The sequence below is a fragment of the Arabidopsis lyrata genome (genome assembly GCF_000004255.2).
Source record: "Arabidopsis lyrata subsp. lyrata unplaced genomic scaffold ARALYscaffold_7, whole genome shotgun sequence".
NCBI lineage: Eukaryota > Viridiplantae > Streptophyta > Magnoliopsida > Brassicales > Brassicaceae > Arabidopsis > Arabidopsis lyrata.
This window is the reverse complement of record NW_003302549.1, coordinates 1,918,411-1,942,146: the sequence shown is the minus strand read 5'-3', so window position 1 is coordinate 1,942,146 and position 23,736 is coordinate 1,918,411. Positions and strand designations below refer to the sequence as shown.

Sequence of the window (23,736 nt, the reverse complement as noted above, 5' to 3'; positions counted from 1 at the left end):
CAAGGTGCAATGTATCTGCTGATTTCATAGATAGGAAATGGAGTATTGTCGTTATTGATAATAGGTAACCAACCTTCTTCTCTATTTAACAGATTAATGAACTTCGAAATGATTAAAAACGAGGGAGCTAGTTAAAATTGAATATCTTAAGCCATCTCTTTCTCTCGTCATTCAATATTGAGAATACATATATAATTCATTCATTAGATGATGAAACAAGATTCGTTTCCAAGTGATTATTTAACTGATGAGCCATTGTCAAGAAGGTGTCAGATCGCTTTCAACTAAGACAATAATTGAAAGGTCAACGGTTATTTTCAGATTGGTGCAAGAAGCTAGGTTTTAAAATCATATAGAAAAAAAGAGAGAGATCCAATTATATGTATACAACATTCACCTAGCGATCTCATCGTTAGAGGGGAATATGTGAGCATTATGGTAGAAGGTCACTCCATCATATATATGGACAACGTAGCAAATCGAAATTTGACAAAAGACGTAGATGATTTTACGTAAGCTGGTTTTTGGTTAGATAATGTCTCGAAAGATGGAGTAATAAGTATCGGTTTTGACCTATAACGATTCACACTTCAAAGTTGACAAACTTGAGATATACCCTATTGTTTACTCTTAGATATTTGTCTGGTATTTTGAGCTTGTAACAATGACAAAATACCAGATATCAAAATTTGGGATTTTCAAAGTTCACATTTTTACCAGGTCACATGTTCTGAAATTTAGACAAAAAAGGGTCATTAATTGAACGTAGACATTGAGGGTTATTTTTGTTTGTTTGTTTGCTAATTATCATCGTCTTTGTTTGAACGTTCTTCGACGCCGGTGAAAGACGACAACTTCTGCGTTGTAATTATCTAAAACGTCGTCGTGCTCAATCAACCACCACATGTCACCCGTTTACGCTGACCTTGCTTCCTGGTCTTTAGCTACCGCTCTTGTTTCATTTTATTGTCAAAATTGAAAATGTGGATTTTGATTTTGTTGTATTTATGTCTGGAAATAAAGTGGCAAGTTCGAGACTATTTTTTCAAGGCAACATTAGATTTATTTTAAATCGAGTTAACGTATTAATGTTTAGTAAGACTAAGTAAGATATAGCTGAAAAGTAATACACCTTACTTTCAGTCTAACGCCCCTGTCTCGTGGGTCTCAATGGTCTGTGGTGCTTCACCACTCATTGTCCATCCAAATTAGAATAAATTCAACGGTATATAAATGAAAGCCAATATATTTATTTATTTACAATTACAACCATTCATCACAACATTTCTTTCAAAAAATCTATTTCAATCCATCCATCACTTGCATTTATTTCATAAAATCTAAGCGACCTTACCAAACAAAGTTTTAATGAATATGGGGTCGTATATGACTCAATGTCCCCACAATCACAAGTACAGAACTTTATGAAAATGATCAAAAAAATATAAAGGCAATGTCAATTCGTTCTTTGGTGAAAATATTGCTATAACTTGATGGGTCGAGAAGCTGTCTTCTCTAGAAGACAAGACAAACCCTACTCGAACCAACCCCTTTTCAAAGCTGTTACATTACAGTCTTTTTAAGCTTTACATATTACGTTTGGCTTAGAGCTAATTTTAGCGAAATATGCCTCATTCTTCACAACTCATTACTTGTCTATAAAATTGTCATTTTCTTATACCTACACCAAAAAAAAAAAAAAAGAGGCACCGGTATTTAGTTAATTACAGTCTTAATTATCTTTTAGACATTTATTCGGAAGACATTTTGCTGGATACATATTTAATGCATTAAGAATAGTAAATTTAAATATACGTGATATTCCTGAGTCCACGTAGGGTATGTTGCGTATGTGTATATGAATGTGCTACGTGTGTAGCTACGCAAAGTGTTACGAAGTAATTGTAATTTACTGATTTCGTCATGGTAGTTGAGGTTGTGATTGATACTTGATGCATTCGGGTTATTTATAAATGCATAGTTTTGATGCCAACTTTGACATTATCCATCTAGAAAATTTGATTATCGAGTGTTAAAGTTAAGTGAAATAACTACAAATTAAATTTTAAAAAGTAGAAGTTAGATCGATCTTTGTAAAATGCAAAATTATTTGTTGAAAAAAATCTTATTTTTACCGGTTACATTTCATTCAAGGAAAAATCCCCACAAAAGAAAAAAGAAAAAAAAAAAAAAAAAAAAAAAAAAAAAAAAAAAAAGCGAAACAAAGAGCCATTTATGTTTTCATGAAGAACACACGTGTACATACACATAGATACATATAACATCCACAAATCCTGAATCAGGGCAACTTCCAACTTTTCACCATACCAAACCCCTGCCACGTGACTCGAACCAACTTTAGAGAGCACAGATGAGGCGCGTGGTCGGCACGGCGAAAAGACGCGTGGCTTTAGGAGCCGTGAGACCAAACACATCATTCATGTCGAGCTCACTTGGTTTCATCCCATCAGGTAATTTCCACGTGAAGCAATGTAATATATGAGCCACGGCTAAGTCAAGCGCGTATAACCCTAGTTGCATACCCGGGCACGATCTACGACCCGACCCGAACGGTATAAACTCGAAATTACTCCCTTTGAAATCCGGTACGCCCGGTTCCAAAAACCTCGATGGTCTAAACGTGTCCGGGTCAGCCCAAGAGGTTGGGTCGCGTCCTATGGCAAACGCGTTGATCATCACACGAGATTTCTTGGGAATGAAGAAACCGTCGATACTAGTGTCTTCTGCGGTTTCGTGTAGGAGGAGAGGGATCGGTGGGTGCATCCTTAGGGTTTCTTTGAGTGTGCATTTAAGATAAGTCAACTTCTCGATGTCGGCTTCTTCAACTCGTCGGTCAAGTCCTACAACTTCGGCGAGTTCTTGTTGGACCCGTTTTAGATCCTCGGGGCTCCGTAATAACTCCGTTAAGGCCCACTCTATCGCCGACGCTACCGTTTCCGTTCCTCCAAACATAACGTCCTAACAAATTAAATTAAAATAAATCAATTTCACATTAGAATTAAATATATTCACACTAGTAGGTCCACTCTTTTTTGTTGTCTCTCTCCATTTTTTGTCTCTTCAATATTTTCACATTTATTTTAGATCTGAATATTCCATGCTTTTATATATATAAAAATTCATGCTAAAATCTGTTGCTCTCTATTGTAAAATAGAAAATTAACTTCTTAATTCAAACAAAAATAGTGCTTTTTGATAAGTATTATTACGTAACGCATTAAGAATCATGACTATGACTAGTGCTTTTTGAAATATAATTACCATGATGATTGCTTTGATATTGTCACGGGTAAGTTTGATGGAATTTTGAAGATCCGCTGCCTCGCTCACTAATTTGGCCTCTTCACTGTAAAAAGCAAGAAGATCATCAACCATATCAGTATCAACAACATCCCCATCATCTACAGCGTTTTGATTCTCTTTCTTCTTCATATGTTCATCGATGATATCGTCAATAAATCCGTCTAGATCATTACGGGCCTTCACGAGCCGCTTGTTAATCCCCTGTGGATCGATCCACCCGAAATATGGTATGAAATCCGCTACGTTGAAGGCTCCAAAAAGCTTAGAGAACTCTTGTAAGATTCTTATGAATTCGTCCTGTCCCTTCTCGCAGGCAGACCCAAACGCTGCCCGGTAAGTTATGTTGCGGGTCAGTGCGAAAATATGCTCCCCGACGTTTATAGGCTTACCTACAATTTTTTTGGTTAAATGTTAAAATACAAATCAAAGAAAGAAGAAATGAGTTTTTACTTTTTACATATTTATTTAGAGTGAATAGGCTTACCAACGTTACAAGAGACCGACCGGACCATTTTATCCACTTCATCTCGAACCGAAGCCCATGACTCAGCTCGTTTACGGCTAAACACCTTCATGACACACACTTTTCTCATCTGTCTCCAAAACGGTCCGTAGTGAGCGAAAGCCATGTCTGCTCGGTCGTAAGTCAAATAGCTTATAGCTATAGTTGCAGGTCGGTTCGAGAAGACGCTGTCTTGGACTTGAAGGACTTGTCGAGCCACGTCGGGTGATGAGACAGCGTACATATGGAGGAATCCCATGCGGAGATGGCACAAGCCGCCATATTTCTTAGCTAAATTGGCTAAACCACGGTGGGTGAGTTGGTCCATCATTAACATGTTGCCTATGATGGGCCAGCCTCGTGGACCAGGAGGATACGGAGGCCTTCGCCGCCGTGTGATGAAGCCGATGAAGATGAAAAAAGAGACGACGATGAGAAGAGCCGTTGTGGGATCTGATACTTTGCTTAGTGTTTGTGATATAGAAGACTCCATATTGGACTTTTTTGGATTTGCTTCTTTTCTGAAATGTTGTTCTTTTGGTTGTGGAAGGTATCAGGAGGCAAAGTTCGCCATTTTGGGATGTGATTAGAGAGGTAGGTTTTATAATCAAGTTGTGGTCCCGTTTATTGACATTTTTGTATTATCTACTTAAATTTCTTCATCCATATGTATAAATACACCATTTATTTTAATTAATTTGAAAATATGAAAATAAATAGTATATCTTTTTAAAAAATTGGAAATACCGGATCCCATTAAATACTTATGGGAATAAATAGTATACCAAACGGATTTTATTAAATTCGAGCATATATATGATGATATTTAGTGGATTTTAAATTAGTGAACATAGCTGTTGAAAAATGACGGTATATGAGTGTATGACTGCTTGGCTAAAATAATGGTACGTAATATAAAATGCAGTTTTCTCAATATATCCCAATAATTTTAAAACAAGAAATTTTAAAGTGGAAAAATCATTAAGTTTTTGACAAAATATAGAAACTCACCGGTTTTGTATTTAATAACCTAAATAAAATTAAATCAAGACTTGTCACCAACTAATTTCTTATAAACGAAGAAAAAGAGGGAAAAAAAAAAGAGGTATAATAAGAAGAATGTCATCGAGATATTTCTTACGTATATCGGTATATATGACTTTTCAGGTAGGGGTTTTTTTCCTTTTCGTAATGACTTTTCAGTTAGGTTTAGATTTTTGCTTTTGGTATAATTTCTGATCAGTTAGTTTTATATACATACAAACTCAAAATTTATTTTGAAACACAAAAAATAACATCTTTATAACAGTAAAATTATTTGAATAATCAGCACCATATTAATGAATAGCCGTAAATCTAAGATAGAGAGTAGAGACTGACCACTAGCAATCCTAGCATTGAGTTACACAAAGTAGATCAGTTAATTACTATTGACTAATTAATATCTTAGACAGAGACTAATAATTAAGTTTTTTTAATTATTTTGTCGCTACTCACAAGGTTCCTTTGGCATCTAATTAAACAATACACAAGACTTTGACCAACAGTTCAACTTTCATTATCAAATTGAACTCATTATCTGTAAAATAACAAATGTTTTAAAATTAAACCTCAATCTAACTAAAAACAATTGGTTACAATTAGTGATTGTCCTGTGATAATTTTTTCTTGTAATCCTTGTTAGTTAATGCTTTTGATCAAGTGAACCTTTTTGATACTGTTTTAGTTTGTAATAACTCTGGTTGTAACGACTTTTGTACTGGCTTATGATATAAATCTGACACTATTGCGACAAAAACAAAAAAAAAACACTAAAAACAATTAAAGGCAGTTCTTTTCGACAACCAGTGGGCTAAAATAAAACTGTGTAGCTACAGTTTTGTGCAAAATACTAGTACTTCACAGAAAAAAACAATGGAATGTTATTTTTATTTTTTTTCTTTTTTTCTTTTCCCTTGTATTTCCCTTTAATTTAATTCTCTGTTTCTTTTACAACCATCTTTTTTTTATCAACATTTTACAACTATCTTGAAACGAAATTTAGAATCTGGAAAATATTTTGCAACTTAAGATATTTATAATGACCAAATTGTTATCCCTAAATTGTATATTAAGTTTTTCATCCGCAATACAACCATGAATTTGTTAATTCTAAGTTTCATCATACGAGTTTCTATGACGATAAATTAAAACAATATAGGAGAAAGTTCAAGTATTTAAGTTCGAGGTCGTATTAGTCACGCTCGTATCACGAGGGTGTGTGCATGAATGGTACCTGGCGAACTCTGTAGTTTCATGGAATAAAAAAAGTAATAAGACAATCATACGTTTCGATTTCTTGGTCAACCTATAAATGTGCCATATAAACTTATTTTCACATTGATCTATATAATCCCATGAAAATTACGAAAAATTCACATTGATCTATATAATCCCATGTAAATTACGACAAATTGTTAAATCGTGAATCCTAGTATTCGAAGTTTAGAAGGTAAAAAGTATGTGTGTCCTTAGCATTCGATCTCTGCTTACACCGTTTTAAAAGGGTTTATTACCACTAAAAAAACTCTACATAAAATCTGCAATTGATCTAGATTTGGTCTAATCAAGTCTAAATGTTCCAATCAATTTTAATGTCTTGTAAGGGTGATTTTAGTGGGGGCTCTTTGCCAGGTTACAAAGTCCATTGTACTGGCATCCTAGGTGCAGAGATTCAGATGCCCGCCGACGACATTTATATATGTAGTGAGCAGTTAGAGCAGTCTTACATGTAATTTCTTAAGAAAATTTTAAGATTATGTTAGCATTTAACTGATTATTTTATTTTCAAATATGCCTTTAAGCTAAGAAGAGTTCTTTAGCTTAGAAACAAAAAATAATGTTAAGAGGTGAACTTATTATTAAATAATGGGTTTTGTGCAAAAAAACCCTCGAAGTAGCCAATTTTTGCAAGAAAACCCTCCATCTCAAATAAATGCAAGTTAATACCACCATCTCAAAAGTCACCCGCAATATAGCCCTCGCGTGTATCGATGATGTGGCAGCCGTTAACTCTGTTCCAAAACGTCACGACGAGTGAACTTTTGTGCAAAAAAACCCTCAAAGTAGTCAAGTTTTGCAAGAAAACCCTCAAAGTAGCCAAATTTTGTGCAAAAAAACCCTCAAAGTAGCTAAGGTTTGTTTTGAAAAAACGATTGTTGGAGAATTCGATTGTACAGGGAAGCAAAGGAAACAATATGGTAATAATCGATTTTGATATCTTCATAAATTTCTGATCATTGGCATGATCAAAGTAAGACATGGTGGAGCCATTTATAGGAGAAGGAAAAATCTAGGATTTAACAAAAGAATTCTGTAAAATTTACATAAATTTTCTGTAAAACCAGAAAATCTTCTGTAAAAGCCCAAATTCGTCGCAAAAGAGACAAAATATTTTGTAAGGCTCAGAGCCTCGAAAAACGTGCAAGCCACGAAATCAACTTCTGTAAGACTCAGAGCTTCGAAAAACGTGCAAGCCACAAAATCAACTTCTGTAAGACTCAGAGCCTCGAAAAACGTGCCCGGCACGGAATCACCTTCTGTAAGGCTCAGAGCCTCGACAAAACATATATTACTTCTCTAAAAATCATAGCTAACTCTTGCGTATATTTCGTATTCTCGTTCACTCGAATTCCATCTCTGTAATCACGGAAGCACGATTATCGTTAAAAAGAGAAATATCTTTGTTCGCTCCCAAAAACTCGTACTTATTTATTATTGCAACTTCGGTACGAACAATAGGGTGGATAGATTTACATACAACAATTTTTATTTTTGGGTATTATAGGTAAACCCGAACCCGTACCCGAATTTTAAAATACCCGAAAGGTTTTTTTTTGCAAAAATTGGTTTAATGAAGGGTTTTTTTGCAATTTGGCTACTTCGAGGGTTTTTTTGCACAAAACCCACTGACGGAGTTAACGGCTGCCACGTCATCGATACACGCGAGGGCTATATTGCGGGTGACTTTTGAGATGGCGGTATTGACTTGCATTTATTTGAGATGGAGGGTTTTCTTGCAAAAATTGGTTACTTCGAGGGTTTTTTTGTACAAAACCAATCTTAAGAAGCATTTTTAAGAGCCCTTGGATAATCATGCATTTTTAACAAACAGAAAGATCTTATTTTCTTGCTTACAAAATCGAATATAAATAACAGAAAAATAAAAATCACTAAATTACAATGATTTGATAGTAAAATGTTAAGGACTATAGATATATATTTATTAAAACTAAGACTGCTTAAACATCATACTTTATATATGTGAGTAGATTTTTTGCCGCATTTTGAACTTTAGATTAAATTATAATGGTAACTCTTAAGTACTTAACTAAAGAGTAGTATTTTAAACAAAATTTAAATTATTATAGTGAAGTATCTACTTTGTGTGATTAAGATCAAAACTAACATTTCATTACATGATCGCAAATAAAAAAAAACTAAAATTTGGAAATTGCTCATTACTACTTTAGACAGTGAACGTTAGAAACTGAAAAAATCTTTAAACCAATCATGTTTTCTTTATCGCCATTTATGATATATGGAGTGAACAAAGAAAATGTAAGAAGCTTAAAAGTTTAAAGAACCCAATTTAGTTTTTTAATAGTATCTTTAGATGATAGTTCTGTTAAGTTTTATAGTAATTGTGATTTTAAAAAATTATTCATTGAACACATGAATGTTTTAAGTTGTAATTTTTAATAGTTTTTCTAAATACAAACATGTAAAGATAATTTTCAGAGAATTTAGTTATACATTTTCATTGAGTACTTATACTTTCAATTATTAGTTGCAAATTTGCTATGATATAAATCTTATTCTATTAAATTTCTTCAGTTTTTTCAAAACCCTATAATTTATCCGCTACCTGCACAATTTGTTTTTTAATCCAACCACGTTTATTGATTTAGTCATTGCTCAGATGAATATGATCAAATGGGGGAGGGGTCGTGGGACCATTTATAAGCTCATGACAATGATATAGATATTGTCGTTTCTAATTAGTCAGATCAGATTAACATACGCATTAGTGGCGTCTTTTTATAGCTATATTCCTAATTAAATCGAATAATATATTTTTATGTTGTAATAGTCATGTGCTTACCAACATCATTTCTTTTTAAACTATTTATGACTGTTCTTACCAACTTCATGTCTTTTAAAACTATTTAGTGACTAAAATATATCTCAACCTAAAATTTTATTTGGTTCCCGTTCATAATCGCAGAAGAAGACTATGTGCATAATGTAAATCAAGTTTTTAAAAAATTAAAATGTAACATTCATTTTGAAAAAGTACTTCTGTTAGTTCATTAAACTTGTTTTTATAAGAAAATACATATATTATTTTAGTTTTAGTTATCATCAAAACTATCGTTCTGATCAAAACCATCAGTCTGAGACAAGTTCTTCGCGTATAGAGTTACTCCGCTATGAATTGTTGAAGCCAACCGCCACTCTGCAAAAAGACACAAATTTCCTTTTCACCTTCATTATTATAATAAAGGAAAAATCAAACTATCAAAAGTCTTTAAACACACACTGCGATATACATGTTCCTTTATTGTATTATTAAGCCAACTGCCTCTTTTTTTTATTTACACCCTTTTTTTTATTATTCAATATGATCAACACTTTCAGTATCATGGACATTCTATTTTTTTTGTTGGAAAAACATTAGAGCTAACTAAATTTCTTTATTCGGATATGATTGATGATTAAGTTTTGTACATTATATTGCATTTAAATACTTTTATCACTTTCATGAAATAGGGTATTATTAAAAATTTAAAAATGGTTTGAATTTTTTTAAGACTAATTTTAACAACTGGAATACTGGATTGTGAAATAAATATATTTGGATATTTTTTTCCGAAACCAACGAGAGTATTGGTTTTTATTTAATATACAAATATATGTTTAGCTGATATTTGCTCAATTTTTATTTTCAGAAAAAGTCCTTTTTATTCTTAAAGTAGCAATTTATATTATAGAGATTGATTATTCTTGAGATATTTTGTAAAATAATTTAAGAACACATTTAAAATAAATCATAAAACAAAACAGTAAGAAAACCAAAGCTCAACCACTTGAAATTATAGGTGGCTAGCACAACCGTCTTATAGTTTTGGATGGTTTATACGATTATTTTTATTATTAACAGGATTTTTAACTGTCTCTTTCAAATATTAAGTTTTTTTGATTGGCTATCCATTAAAAATAGTTGGAGACACCAAAATCTTTATTTAGATCCAAATACTTAGGAGCCTACTGCATATTTTATTGCAGCAGTTGAAATCGCTTCAAGTATATTGTATATCTGCCTCCATCAAATTTAAGTTAGGATGTCTAAATACTTTATCTGTATCACTTTAAATAATGTTTAAGAGATTTTTTTTTTGTTTCATGTCAAGTGATGTTTTCAACTTTCATATTTTACGACATGTTTTCTAATTTGTTAAATTCATTTTATTTAATATTTTTTTATGTAAAAGAGATAAATTAAATGAAAGTTATGTGTTTTGTTAATTTGTGTGTAAAACCTCAAATATCAATTAAAATGATACAGAAGAAGTATAAAATAATTTATACACATACCTATATGTGTGTATATAAGATGATATATAGTCAAGTGTATTATATCTTATATAACTAAATGATACTCTTCCAGTTTTAAATAATACTTTATGCATGTAAACTACATTTTGCTGAAAACAAAAAACCTCCAAAAAAAAAACATTTGTGAAACTTTCAATTGGGATGATGTAAGATTTTTAGGTAAACCCTACAAAGATTTGTAAAATGGTTGATAAAATAGAAAAATACAACCTAACACATGCTAAAAAACAAGAAAGTATCGTATAGTTGACTACAAATTTAAATATGGCAATTAAATGGTATTGATCACACAACAATGTGAATCGCTTAATTGTTGGTAAGTCTGTAGTTTTAACATGCATTTAAGGTTTCTCTCCATGATATGCACTTCGTAAGTAGTTGTTCACCCCATTTTTCCCACTTTCTATAGTTAAGAAATTCGAGGACAACCCGAGAAACCTGAAAATACTGCACTACAACTTTTATATAGTAAATTTTTTTAAATAATGTCAAAATAGGTATTCAGTAATAAAAAAATTATTGTTTGTCAGAAATAATCAAATGTTGATTTTAATTATCATTTTGGTTCAATGTTTTAGACAAAAAAAATATCTTTCTTAAATCTTCTTGTCTTAATTTATTTTCTTCTCGAGTCTCATTTTCATGCTGTCTCATGAATGAAGATCAATTCCAACACTAATGATTAATTTCACCATGGTAGACAGAGTACTATTTAATTGCGAAATTTACATGGAATTTATTTCCAAAATGAAAATAGGCTAGGCTTATAAAATAAAATAAAACAAAGAAGGAAAAATTTTCCTCTCCGATTAGAAAGTATATATGGTTTATTTTCCACCATTTTCATTTGAAATACTCTTCTGAAAATTCATATTTTAATCCACATTATTCCTCACATTTTCATATATATTCCTCTTCCACTACAATCCTCAGATATACCCGACAATTATGTTATGTCGGAGTTTTAAAATATCTTAGATAGCTATATGCAGCTTAAAAATTAAACTATATCGTTGACAAAGAAAAATATTAGACTATATCCAAACCATTGTAATTGGTTCACTTATGATAACATAATTAAAGATATGATTTATGATATTTCACAGGTCGACATGCTTTTGGAAAACAAGAAATTATTATTATTGTATGATCGGTTCAACCTTAGGTTATCGTGTCTGTCATTATGTGTTTAGAACAACATTATAGGTAGTCTCTTATTTTTAGCTCTTAGTCTTTTTTAAAATTAAAATTTTGTTTTTTTCAAAGTTAAGAACTTGATGTACAAGCTCTTAACTAATTAGTCTTCATAACCATTGGTTCTTAAAAAAATAAATTCAAATGTATGCTAAATAATGTCTTTATGTACAAGCAATCATAGAAACAAGATTACTATGTTTGGAACCAAAACAATTCATACAAAAAGATGATACAAGCATTCATAGAAACAAGAAGAAGTTGTACAAGCATACCAAAACAATTAAGAGAAGAAGCTAGGTTTGACAGTCCAAACAAAACCTGAAAAACAAAAGAAAGCATTAGCTTATGACAGTGAAATTACAGAGAAACTAAACAAAGAATGATTGATAAACTGAAAGCTCATACAACAGAAAGACTCAAGACAATACCATCGGAATTAAGACTACATTAAAAAATGAACAAATGCAAGCGTTAAAACACACAACACCAAAGGAAATAGACCAATACTCTTCTTGAAGGCTGCTTGATCTTCTTCACTGAGATTGGGTGTCAAAAGCTTGATGTATTTATTAATTAATATAAGCGATGAACCCTTTCTTGTCATAAGGTGGTTGCTCTCCTATATGAAACAAAAAGAGAGGACTCGGATCAATAATAGCAATACTACCAATAAGATCAAAGATAGGAGAGATAAAAGATTAGGTAAACAGGTTCTGTATCTAAAAGCGAAACAACAATGTCAGACACCACGTAATAATTTACAAAAGCGGACAAAACCAACCTGACACTCACCACCTTCTTCAGCAGATGGACTGGCACCAATGTTAACATTAGTGATGTTAAAATGGGTTTCACTGCCCATTTAGTTAAATGGGTATGTGGTTAAATAAATAGCCCATTTAGACCCATTTATAGAAAATTGTTTTAATTGGTTAAATGGGTTAACCCAATTAAGTCCATTTATTAAATGGGTTTTCTCTGAAATAAATGGGCAGCCCATCTATTTCTAACCTAAAGAACAATGTCGGTGAATCAATTTGCTGCGATGTTCATTGCTTTGTCTCTCAGTTGTTCTTGGTGAAAAAGGGTTTCGATCGAAAAGGGTATCTTTAGAATCAATCGGAAAGGGTTTCTTTATTGTTCGTGGGATTGAAGCTTTGCTTAGAGATCTTGCAGAGAAACTGGTCGGCTCTCTCTCTCTAATTCACTCAGGTAAAGGAACAATTATGTGTAGTTGCTTTTGAATTGTGTTATACTTTGAGTTTTACAAGTAAAGCTTGATCCTTTCGTGATGGGTAATCTCATTCCCGTTCTAAATGTTCTGATTCTCCTTGCACAGTGTCGAGAATGGTTATGATTGTCCTTGGCTCCTTACACAGTGTCAAGAATGGTTAAGAATTAAGATGATTTAGAGTACCATTGCTAATGTCTACATACTTCATTTGTTGTTTCATGAACACATTTTCCTTGAGCTTTCATAAAATCAGATAGGATTTAGCTTAATGTGTGGTCTCATTTGAGTTGTGTGTGTGAGTATTTACGTGGGTGGTTTGGCAACTGAAGTTTGATATTCTTACTTGTGTGGTGGAAGTAGGCCTGGGCAAAAAACCCGGACCCGATACCCAAACCGATACCCGGACCGAAAAAATCGGGTTGGGGCGGGTTAGGGTATTAGAAAATTACCTCATTGGGTAGAGTATTGGATTACCCGTGGGTATCGGGTCGGGTCGGGGATTACCCGTTACCCATTTAGGGTACCCACAAACCCGAAAAAATACACATGTTTATATATGTATATAGATAATTAGATATATAGTCTTATATAGTTATATACTTATATGTATGTCCTAGGTTTTAGGTTTTGTGACTTTTGACATTTGAGTTTATATATGTATATAGATAATTAGATATATAGTCTTATATAGTTATATACTTATATATATGTAATACACATATGTTTATATATGTATATAGATAACTAGGGGAGGTCTCCGCGCCCAGCGCGGGGTTATATGTTGATTAAGATCAGAATTAATAATTAATATTTAGGGTTATCAAGTTAGGGATATTTATTGAATTAATTTTGTCAAGAGTCTAATTTTTATAACGACATTAATATAGAATTATGGTAAAACGCTATAACTTTTGATATATATTATTAGTAATCAACAATTAATAGTGTTTTTGAATCACAAACAATTATTAGTGTTTATATCTTGATATATATAATAGAATTAAATATAAAAAATCTATATATTTAAACCAACAATATATTAGCAACGCCCCGACCGCCACTGTCCATGGGTTCCCACGTCCAGTCTCGGTCTTTAGGCCCATCTTCTTTGTTTTGTCGTACTCTTGATTTTATGACATATTCATGCTTACTCGTTTCTTTCATATTAGCAACGCCCCGACCGCCACTGTCCGTGGGCTCCCCACGTCCAGTTTCGGTCTTTAGGTCCATCTTCTTTGTTTTGTCGTACTCTTGATTTTATGACATATTCATGCTTACTCGTTTCTTTCATATTTGTAATGCCACGACCGCCACTGTCTGTGGGTTCCCACGTCCAGTTTCGTTCTTTGAGCACATCTTCTTGGTTTTGTAGTACTCTTGGTTTTATGACATATTCACGCTTCCTCGTTTTTTTCATATTTGTAACGCTTCGACCGCCACTGTCCGTGGGTTCCCCACGTCCAGTTTCAGACTTTAATTTGGGCCCATCTTCCTGGTTTTTGTTGTATTCTTGATTTTATGACATATTCATGCTTTTAGATTGTATGTCACTGGAGTTTTTCGTAGTAGGAAACAAATAATTGAAAAATATAATCTCTTACCATATCTCTTACCTATCAAGTAAGTCATCTTGCTCTTTGAAGTAGTTATGTACGTAAAATTTCAATGGTATAGAAACAGGCATCTCCTTTGTATATATCGTGTCATATTTATCGTCCCTATTGTAGTATCTTTGTCTCTACCTTCGCCATTGGTCGCTGCGTAACCCTTCAGTTGATCTCTTGTTTATAAAACCCATATAAAAAGTTGTAAGAGAAATATCATTTTCTTAACTGTATCGTATATGTATTTGTAGTATATTGATCTGAGATTGCAAAGATCTATGCCTATCAAGAAGCTCTTAGCAAAGTAAACACTGAAGATAGGTACTAAAAATGAGAGGGTTACAGAGAGCAAGTATCTATCCCTTAGAAACCACTATGTGCAACTGAGAATAATTCATATATGTACATACATACACATGTATACAACGTATTGAAGCTTTTAAATTTAAATATCGAATGCTACAAAACTGGAAAATTGCTTGTGGAGAAAGCAATATGAACATGGCCACATATATAACAAATAACCGATTATGCTTGTCGTAGATCATTCTCTTTCAAACCAAAAGTTTTACCTAAACAACATATCAAGTGACTCACAAGAGATACATAAGAGCCATATCCTAAAAATATCCGGCAAAGCAAAAACGCTCCAGGTTCGAGAAGGAAGTCATTGGAAAATTTGAGTATATACCAAACTGGAGAGTAATTCGGCTACAAAGAGAGATGTGTTGGCTTTGAAGAAAAAGCTATGTGATGCTCTACCTTTTATTTATGAATTTTATGCTATGAATATATGTTTTTGTTAGGGTTCAACTTCAGTCTCCGGATTAGAGACTTATATTCATCCGACAAACAATTCGATGTCACAATCAACGCTACAAAATTGGTGGGTTCTCTCTATTAACAAACAAAAAAAAATTCTGGGGTATATATATTTTTTTTGTTTTGTTAGATCCATACGACGAAGAACATGACGAAGAACACCAAAAATTCTCATCAATCCGGTACGTTTGATCTTATTTTTATTAGTTTAACAATTACGGTTATGTCCGAATCTGAAATAACCATGGCTCCAGACTCCTTCACACCATGGCCACATATCACCGGAGTGGAGACGATTTCAAATTCGGAGCTTCTCTTCGCATATAAAATCATACATATGGTCTCTTTGTTTCGGGTTCCCTCTACAATAATTAGTACATATTTCAAAACTGAGCTACAAAAGAGCACATTGGATTTTGGTAAACATCAAGATTGCTTCCTACCTTCCAAGAAACATGATAGACTAATTCACATCCAAGACCAAACATTAGCCACATAAATCCTGAATCAAATTAAACGATCTTAGGATGCTCTTCATAATCCGTAAGTTAAAGAGACTTGCATTAATATTGCAAATTAGACTCTAGAGGTCCACAATGGTTAATCAGAGTGTATCAAAGACGACGAATAAAGCATGAATTAGAATATCAGCAGAGGAAGCACACAAATATTCAATAAACGTAATCAATCACTGAGAATAGCATGGACCCAACTTTTGAAAGATTCATAAAAAGGAAGATTTTTCCTATGCAACAATATTCAAACAATGAGAAGATCAATGATTGATGACTAACCATACAACCGAAGCAAAGCCATAAACAGAAACGAAAGTACTAAAGAGCCACAACAGCAGTGATACGACATTTGTTTCCTCGCACTGGAAACAATGACGTGCTTCCATAAATCCAATCTAGTTTTTATGGAAAACAAACCTGCATTCATAATAAACACTACTATTAATTATTATTTTTTATGCAAGAATTAAATGGCAGTATAAAAAATTCAATGGTTAGTACCGAAAAAAAAGCAAGGATTAGTTATGATATCAAATCAAAATTAAATATCAAGCAAGGTATTTACATAAAATTAAGGCAGTGGAGGATCTAAGAATTTTTTATATGATAATATCTACAACTAAACAAAGAAAATTTATATATTTTTAAAACAGAATCATTATTTGTTTTTTGGTAAGATTAAAACCGAATCATTATCATATTAGTAAAATTATCATTTATTTATTATTATCCACGTTAATTTAAAAGTTTAAGAGAATATTTGCTTTTTTCTCATAAAATGATGGAATAATAACATAACTCTTTTAGATTTATAACTATATTTGACATTATCATATTAAATCTATTAAGATAAATATATTTCTTTTTGAAAAATATAAATAAAATGATAATATAATTATTATAGATTTACAATTATATTATTATCCATGTCAAAATTTTAAAACATTTTACTTTTTTTCTCACATAGGAAGATAGAACAATAACGTAACAGTTTAAGATTTACAACATAAAAATAATATCAGAATTGGAACGCCAAATCATAATCAACACAATTAACACAACTCTAATGGGAAATTAGAGTTATCTTGTGATTAAAATACTAAACAAACAAAACTAACCGAAACAAAACAAAAGTCTTCCTTTCAAAATCATTAACGTGACGGATTGCTGACTGATTAAGTTGAAGTTTTAGGCATTTAAAGATCTAGAAAGATGATTAAGGTTAAACATTTTTATTTATTTTAAACAACGTTTGAATGTTGACAAAAAAAGAAGAAGAGAGTGTTGGGACCATCGGGAGAGACAACGTTGAGCAGCTGCGAAAGAAGCCAACGTTGTCTATTATGTTCCTCACAGTGTTTGATTTGACTTTTGATGACATTACACTCCTGTCCACTTGTTGTCTCGAAAGTTCATGCAATGGAAAATTATTAAACAAAACAATTTACTTTTATGTATAAATCTTAGGGAAGAACCGATCAAGCTAAGATCAATGGTTGTGGTTTTAGTACCGTATACTTCTCAAATATACCCATTATATAACGGAAATCCGCAAGACGGAGAGGAGACGAAGTCAACCTAGCTGGCAAAGGAGCTAACCCAGCTCCTTTGGTCTTATTTATGGTCATATGTATTTAGCAAAATATGGTATACAAACCGAACCAATCAACAACAAAACATGGTTTTAAATTGTTGTATATTTCTCAAAAGTCAAAACCCATAATAACCAATGGAACAGAAGAAGCTAATGCAGAGCATACTTACGCTTGGAGTAAAGAGTGATGCAAGCTTCCATTGGCACACCCGAAAACACATCAGAGCATGGAAAGAAACCTAAAAACCAATAAATTAAACAATAATTAAATCTTAGTGCATGGAAAACGAATCCTATACATACCAAAGTCCGAATCTCAGTGCCTTAGAATGACCTCGATACCAAAAACTTTAAGTTACTACTTCCATATATGTAATATTTTAGTTTGGGAAGAGAGATTGGCAACAAAGAGTAATTCCTGAATTTAACAGCCAACTTTGTTATCCCTAATCTAAAGAGAGGAATACTTAAATTGTATTAACGACAAAAATTAGCCTCCTCTGAAGATTCATCCCTGAAATAAGTCATCTTTCTGACTTTGTGGCAACTGTGTTATCAAAAGTTGAGTGTTTCTTCTGAAAAAGACATATTTGAAAATAATAAGAACATGTACCTCAACAAAATCGGGAGGTACCTCATCTTTTTACAACAAAAAGAAACATACCAAACCATCGATGATTACCTTCTCAAAAGTTGAAACCAAACTTTTTGATTATCAAAATTGATTAGTGGTGAAAATAGTGAAACCATAAATACAAAAGAAAAAAATCAAATTTGTACATATAAACTATAAGATCACCTGTTTATTCATTGAATTAGGTCCAAATTTTCCATACACCAGTTCACATCGTCCCCTCCATACATCCACCCTACAATAAAAAGAAAAATTAAAATTAGGTAGAAGCAAAAAAAAGTTTGAAAAAAAAGAACAAAAAAAACAAGGGTTAGTTATGATCTGAAATTGAATACCATGAGCAAGGTATTTATATTGAATAGGAGACGGTGCATGATTTAGGGTTTCTAAATTTTTCGACGATAAATACAAAAAAAGAAAAGAAAATTTACATATTTTAATAAGCAAATCACTATCATAATAATAAATATTTGTAAAACTGCCATTTATTCATTGTTATCCATGTTTATTTAAAATAATATTTACTTTTTTCCGTAAAAATATGGAATAATAACAACTATTTTAGATTTACTACTATATCTTATAAAATATATTAAAATTTAAGGGAAAAATCCTTTCTGTTTCAAAAATAAGGCGGAACAATAATATAATTTTTGATTTACAATAGATAGACATGCATGGTATCCATATGCGTCATGTCACGCTGATCCATATTTTTTTCCAAAACTCGATCTAATTGCTATTATGTGCAAAAATCACCGCCGTTCACGTTCATGTTCACGTTAGCACTCCATACCTTAATTCACATGTAAACCTCTCTGCCTATCTCTGACTTCAGCTCTCTCATCTTCGAGTCTCCCCAAGAAAGTTTTGACACCACACCAACATTTCATTCGTCAAAATTAAATCGAGTTTGCACAAGGTTACAACCGATTAATAGGTGGTCTTTTACCTTCTATTTACGATTTTATGCTATGAATATATGTTTTTGTCAGGGTTCAAGTCAATCTCCGGATTAGAGACTTATAATCATCCGACGAACAATACGATGGCGTGATAACCGTTTCTAAATTGGTGGGTTCTCTTTCATTGATCTACATATTATTTTTTTTGTTCGTTTTTTTTTTCCAAATATTTAGATTGAAACGACGACGAACACGACGATCATACCAAAAATTTCATCTATTCCGGTACGTTCGATCTTTATTTTAATTAGTTTAACAATTAATAGCCGTTTACGATTAATTTCGGATATCTAAATCTTATTAATTTGAGTAAGGTTAGAATATTATTCTTTTATGTTTATATTAATGCTCCGATTAATAATTTTCGGATATTTGACATTATCATCTTAAATATATCAATATTATAATAAATATTTTCCTTTTCCGATTTTTTTTTTGGTATAATTCCTTTTCCGATAAATTATAAAACAGATCTGTTTACACAAAAGGTAAAAAAAAAAAAAAAAAAAAAAAAAAAAAAAAAAAAAAAAGCCATCAACCGTCTCCATTCACACGTTTCTTCATTATGATCACGAATTCACGTTCATGGAAGCTTCATCATACATTAACACTTACAAGTTTCTTCGTCGAGTTTTTATCCAAGGTTTATTCGTCAACTCTGTATCCAAGGTAATAAATATTTGTTCTTTTCATTGGTTAGAATTATAGGGTGCAGGATAGTATTGACATCTTAAAGACATAACATGGGCAAGATACTATGAGAAGCTTGACTATTCTGCTTCGACAGATCAACAGGTGAAATTCTATCACTAAATTATTAAATCTCTGTTATTGCTATGAATATATGCTTTATGTTAGGATTTCACGTTTTGCCTTCGTTTAGAAGAATTATATTCACACGACGAAGAACACGATGAATTCAATTAAAGCTTTCTAACTGGTACTTCGTTGTTCCTTTTTTTTTTTTTTGGTTAATTATCATGTTTATTGTTTCCAAAATTATTTTTTCCTGGTTAATTCCGAAATTCAATTTAATTTTTCCAAAATTAATTAGATTTCATTAAGGATAATTAAGTAATTACGTAAAATCAAGGACTCAATAAGAGCCGAGAGTCCGACACGTCAGCAAAAACACTTCTCAAATATTGTTATATATAGATTAGAATCTACTCTTAACACTTAAGAGTAAAATAGTCATCTTTGTTATTTTGGATTGGATTTAGTATTTAAATGTCATGTTTGATGTTCTATTCTCTTTATTTGAGTATGTAAAGTGATTTTAAACTTCGGGTATTACCCAAACCGACCCGAACCCGACAATACCCGAACCGGACCGGAACCGAAACCATAGGAATACCCGAATGGACCATAAATTCATTACCCATTCAACTCGAACCCGAACGGGTTTTACCCGAACCCGAACGGGTTACCCATATGCTCAGGCCTAGGTGGAAGCATATATACTTAGTTTTAGTTTTCAAGGCTCTTGAGTCTTAGTTTTGTAAATTAACGTTAGTGCTTTTGTTTCTCTTTTTTTTCAGAATGGATTTAGAGTCTTTACAAACAATTGCATTTCTCAATGCACAAAATGACTTAATAGACATGAATGAGGAAGATGCAGAAGTGCAAGCACCGGAGCAAAGTGAAACACAAATTCAGCCGACTCAAACTCAACAAGCTCCACGTAATAATAACATAATAACATCACTAGTTAACATCTACAGCTCCCAAGGTAGTCCACTGGATAACAAACTGAAATCAATACGTCATAATAAGATCCCAAATATAAAGAAATACGAGCTTAACCAAATCCAGAAACTCTAAAATTCAGATTATTAGCCAAACTTCAGCAAATCAATACTAGTTAACATCTAAACAATCGAAAAAACCTAAAATCCAATCTACAACGAAACAGTAAGCTAAATTAATAAAACAGAGAAGGAGGACATTCATATACAAAATCCCCTAAGAGAGGACTACCAATAAGGATGGTCTTAGTCCTTGATGCCTAGTTTACTGCATACAGGCCTACATATCTACTACGACAGTCGACATAAGAGTTTCACCACCTCGATAATTTTTTCTGTTTTTTTTGCCAAAGCGATCAATTTTTTTTAAACGTTCTTTATCTTTCTTAAACTTTTAAATCTTATTATTTAAAAGTTTTTTTGAAGTCACTAGCATGTTTACTTAAGTAGGATTTATTCCAAAATTTGGGAACTTTATTTGACTAAAAATGTTTTTTTCATGTATTTGTATTTCATTGTTCAAAAAAATATTTGCAGAAAAGAGATTTAGTAACGATTTAATTACACCAAAAAATATTTATCATACTTTTTAACCAAAAGAAATATTAAATATACTTCTATTTCTGTAGTAAAGTAGTTAACCATTCAAAATAATAACACAATGATCGAACTACACCTTAGAGCATGGTCATAGGTGATACTCATAAAATATCATTAATAATTTTTTAGTATTATTTATAATGATTGTTTAATTTTTTTTTCCTGCTTTTGGTAAACACGACCAATCAGGAGATGCTATGTCAGATAATACTGATCAGACCCATTTTAATTGTTTTGTCCATATAAAACTAATTTATTGGCTTGTACATAATCTTTAGTTCGTTCTTTACGTCGTCATACCGTCGTCTTTACATAATTACCATTAAATAAATAACGATTATAATCTAATTAATTAAAATAGACGGAAAAGAGTAAATAATTGAAATAAATAATGGAATTAAAACACCAAATTTGGGCCTATCATTTACGTCTCGGTGCGTATGTGGTTTCCGTCACTTCACGCGTCTCCATCGTTTTTTTCTTGTCAATGTCAATAAAATTAGAGAGCTCTCGTGTAAATGTTTTCACATTTATTTTAATTACAGTCTCATATTTTTGTTCTTCGTACGAACTTTATTAGACAGAGATGGTTCCTTCCTTGTTTTCCGATATTCCTCATTTATCCAAAACTCTTTGATAATTGATGAACTCGGCCTAGATAAATCAGTAGTTCAGAAAACTACACCTCGTTAAATATTTTCATGACCAAGTCTAACTAAATATCGAGACCACCCCGAAATTCGGATATTTATCTATTAACTTTCAAGCTAAAGTCATCATATAACGACGTTTTGACCCAAATGAATTACCCAGTACTGAGAGCTATTGGGCCTAACAATTTCGGCCCATTACTTGGACCAAATGAGAGTTTTTATACTATCTTCAGATATACAAACTTACGTACCTCTAGCATCAACACATTTTCCTAGCTATGAAGTTTCGCAAACTCAATGCACTCTGATATGTTCAGCTAACTGCAATTTAATGAACAGTATTAAAAACATATTTAAAATGAGTCAAATTAACCCCGAAAAAAGTGATCCAAAAATGGATTTGACCTAAAGTTTCAGACTTAAAAAGATTGATACGACAAGTGGTTTATTATCTTATATAACTCATCTATCATACTAAATAAAAGTTGCTATAGTTCAAAGAATATCTAGTTGTCATTATTGAAGAAATCAGTAATTGATTAATAGGTCTAAATGAGAGTTATGTTGTTGACTAAGAAAAAGAGAGAGAGAGGGTGTTTCTAATTAAAACAAAAAATCAAGATCGTAAGAAGGTGAAATTAGCCCCTTCTGTTGGTCGTAATTGAGTTTGTAAGGTATTAAGCTAGTTATTAAATTAAGTTTCGTGTCTGTTAAGTTAAGTAGTTATGTCTTAACGGTTGTTGTGTCACAAGAAAGAAGAGTTACAACTCTTTACTTTCATGTCTGTTGGATTCTATTTAAGTCCTTTGTGGTAAACCTTGAACTATAGTCGTTGCTTTTCACTTTTATCTAATAAAGAGAGAAGTTCTATTCTTCATTGTTTTGTTTACAATCAAATAGATTGTGATACGAAGTCTGTTTCTCTATCTGTTAGACTCTGTTATGTCTTTGAGACTACAGTTTTTAACACTTTCTTGGTTGAATGTTACTCTCTCTCTTCCTAGAAGTTTGATGTTCTAGTGTTTTGGGTTTGTTCCACAAATATTGATTTTCTAGATTTTTTTTATTTTTAGTTAATTGATATTAATAAATCATAGATTTCAAGACGTAATGATTAACTATTTCAGATTACTATTGGTTCATAGTTTATTAAAAAATGTTTAATAAAAATCTATAATTAAACAATGATTGTTTCTTAAAATATGTGAAATCTCTAAAAAATCAATCTTCTAGGAACAGAGAGAGTATGAAACTAGTTATTTAATATTTTGATCTGTCTCGTTAAACATAATAAAAGACTTCTCAATGTAACATATTGGTACTTCATAAAACAAGTGTAGGGCTATTTAGATCCAACCAACATCACAACAACGAAGGGTCTTCGTGTGAAGGCATTATCAAAATTGGAAATAGCGTAAACCAAAAGAGAAGGCATCCCCAGAAACAAAAAAATATATTTCGTAGGGTACGGTAGACAACACCCTTTAGGCGCCTACATTACCTACTATTTTTATTTTTTTTATTTTTTTGATTAAAAACCTACTATTTTTTATCATATGCTCTTTATTTCTATTTATCAGTGTGTTTTCTTATATTAGCAAAAACAATATATATTTCTTATGTGATAATTTGTTTGATGACTCCACATGCATTATACGTCCCCAAATATATGACTATATTAATGCAA

The 23,736-nt window shown here is 31.9% G+C and overlaps 1 protein-coding gene and 1 long non-coding RNA gene across 2 annotated transcripts; one reads left to right on the top strand and one right to left on the bottom strand.

The window, feature by feature from the left end:
• Positions 1-2,109: 2,109 nt before the first annotated feature.
• On the bottom strand, positions 2,110-4,415 carry LOC9303101 (cytochrome P450 84A1). The gene is made up of 3 exons (XM_002866983.2): positions 3,809-4,415; positions 3,283-3,713; positions 2,110-2,979 (listed from the first exon to the last, which is right to left on the bottom strand). Exons 1-3 carry the CDS (start codon positions 4,317-4,319, stop codon positions 2,359-2,361), a joined length of 1,563 nt encoding a protein of 520 aa, XP_002867029.1. The 5' UTR covers positions 4,320-4,415; the 3' UTR covers positions 2,110-2,358.
• Positions 4,416-12,699: 8,284 nt separating this feature from the next.
• On the top strand, positions 12,700-21,627 carry LOC110226104. Its single transcript, XR_002330224.1, has 2 exons — positions 12,700-12,892; positions 20,590-21,627. It is a non-coding gene; the product is annotated as an uncharacterized LOC110226104 (long non-coding RNA).
• The last annotated feature ends 2,109 nt before the right edge of the window (positions 21,628-23,736 follow it).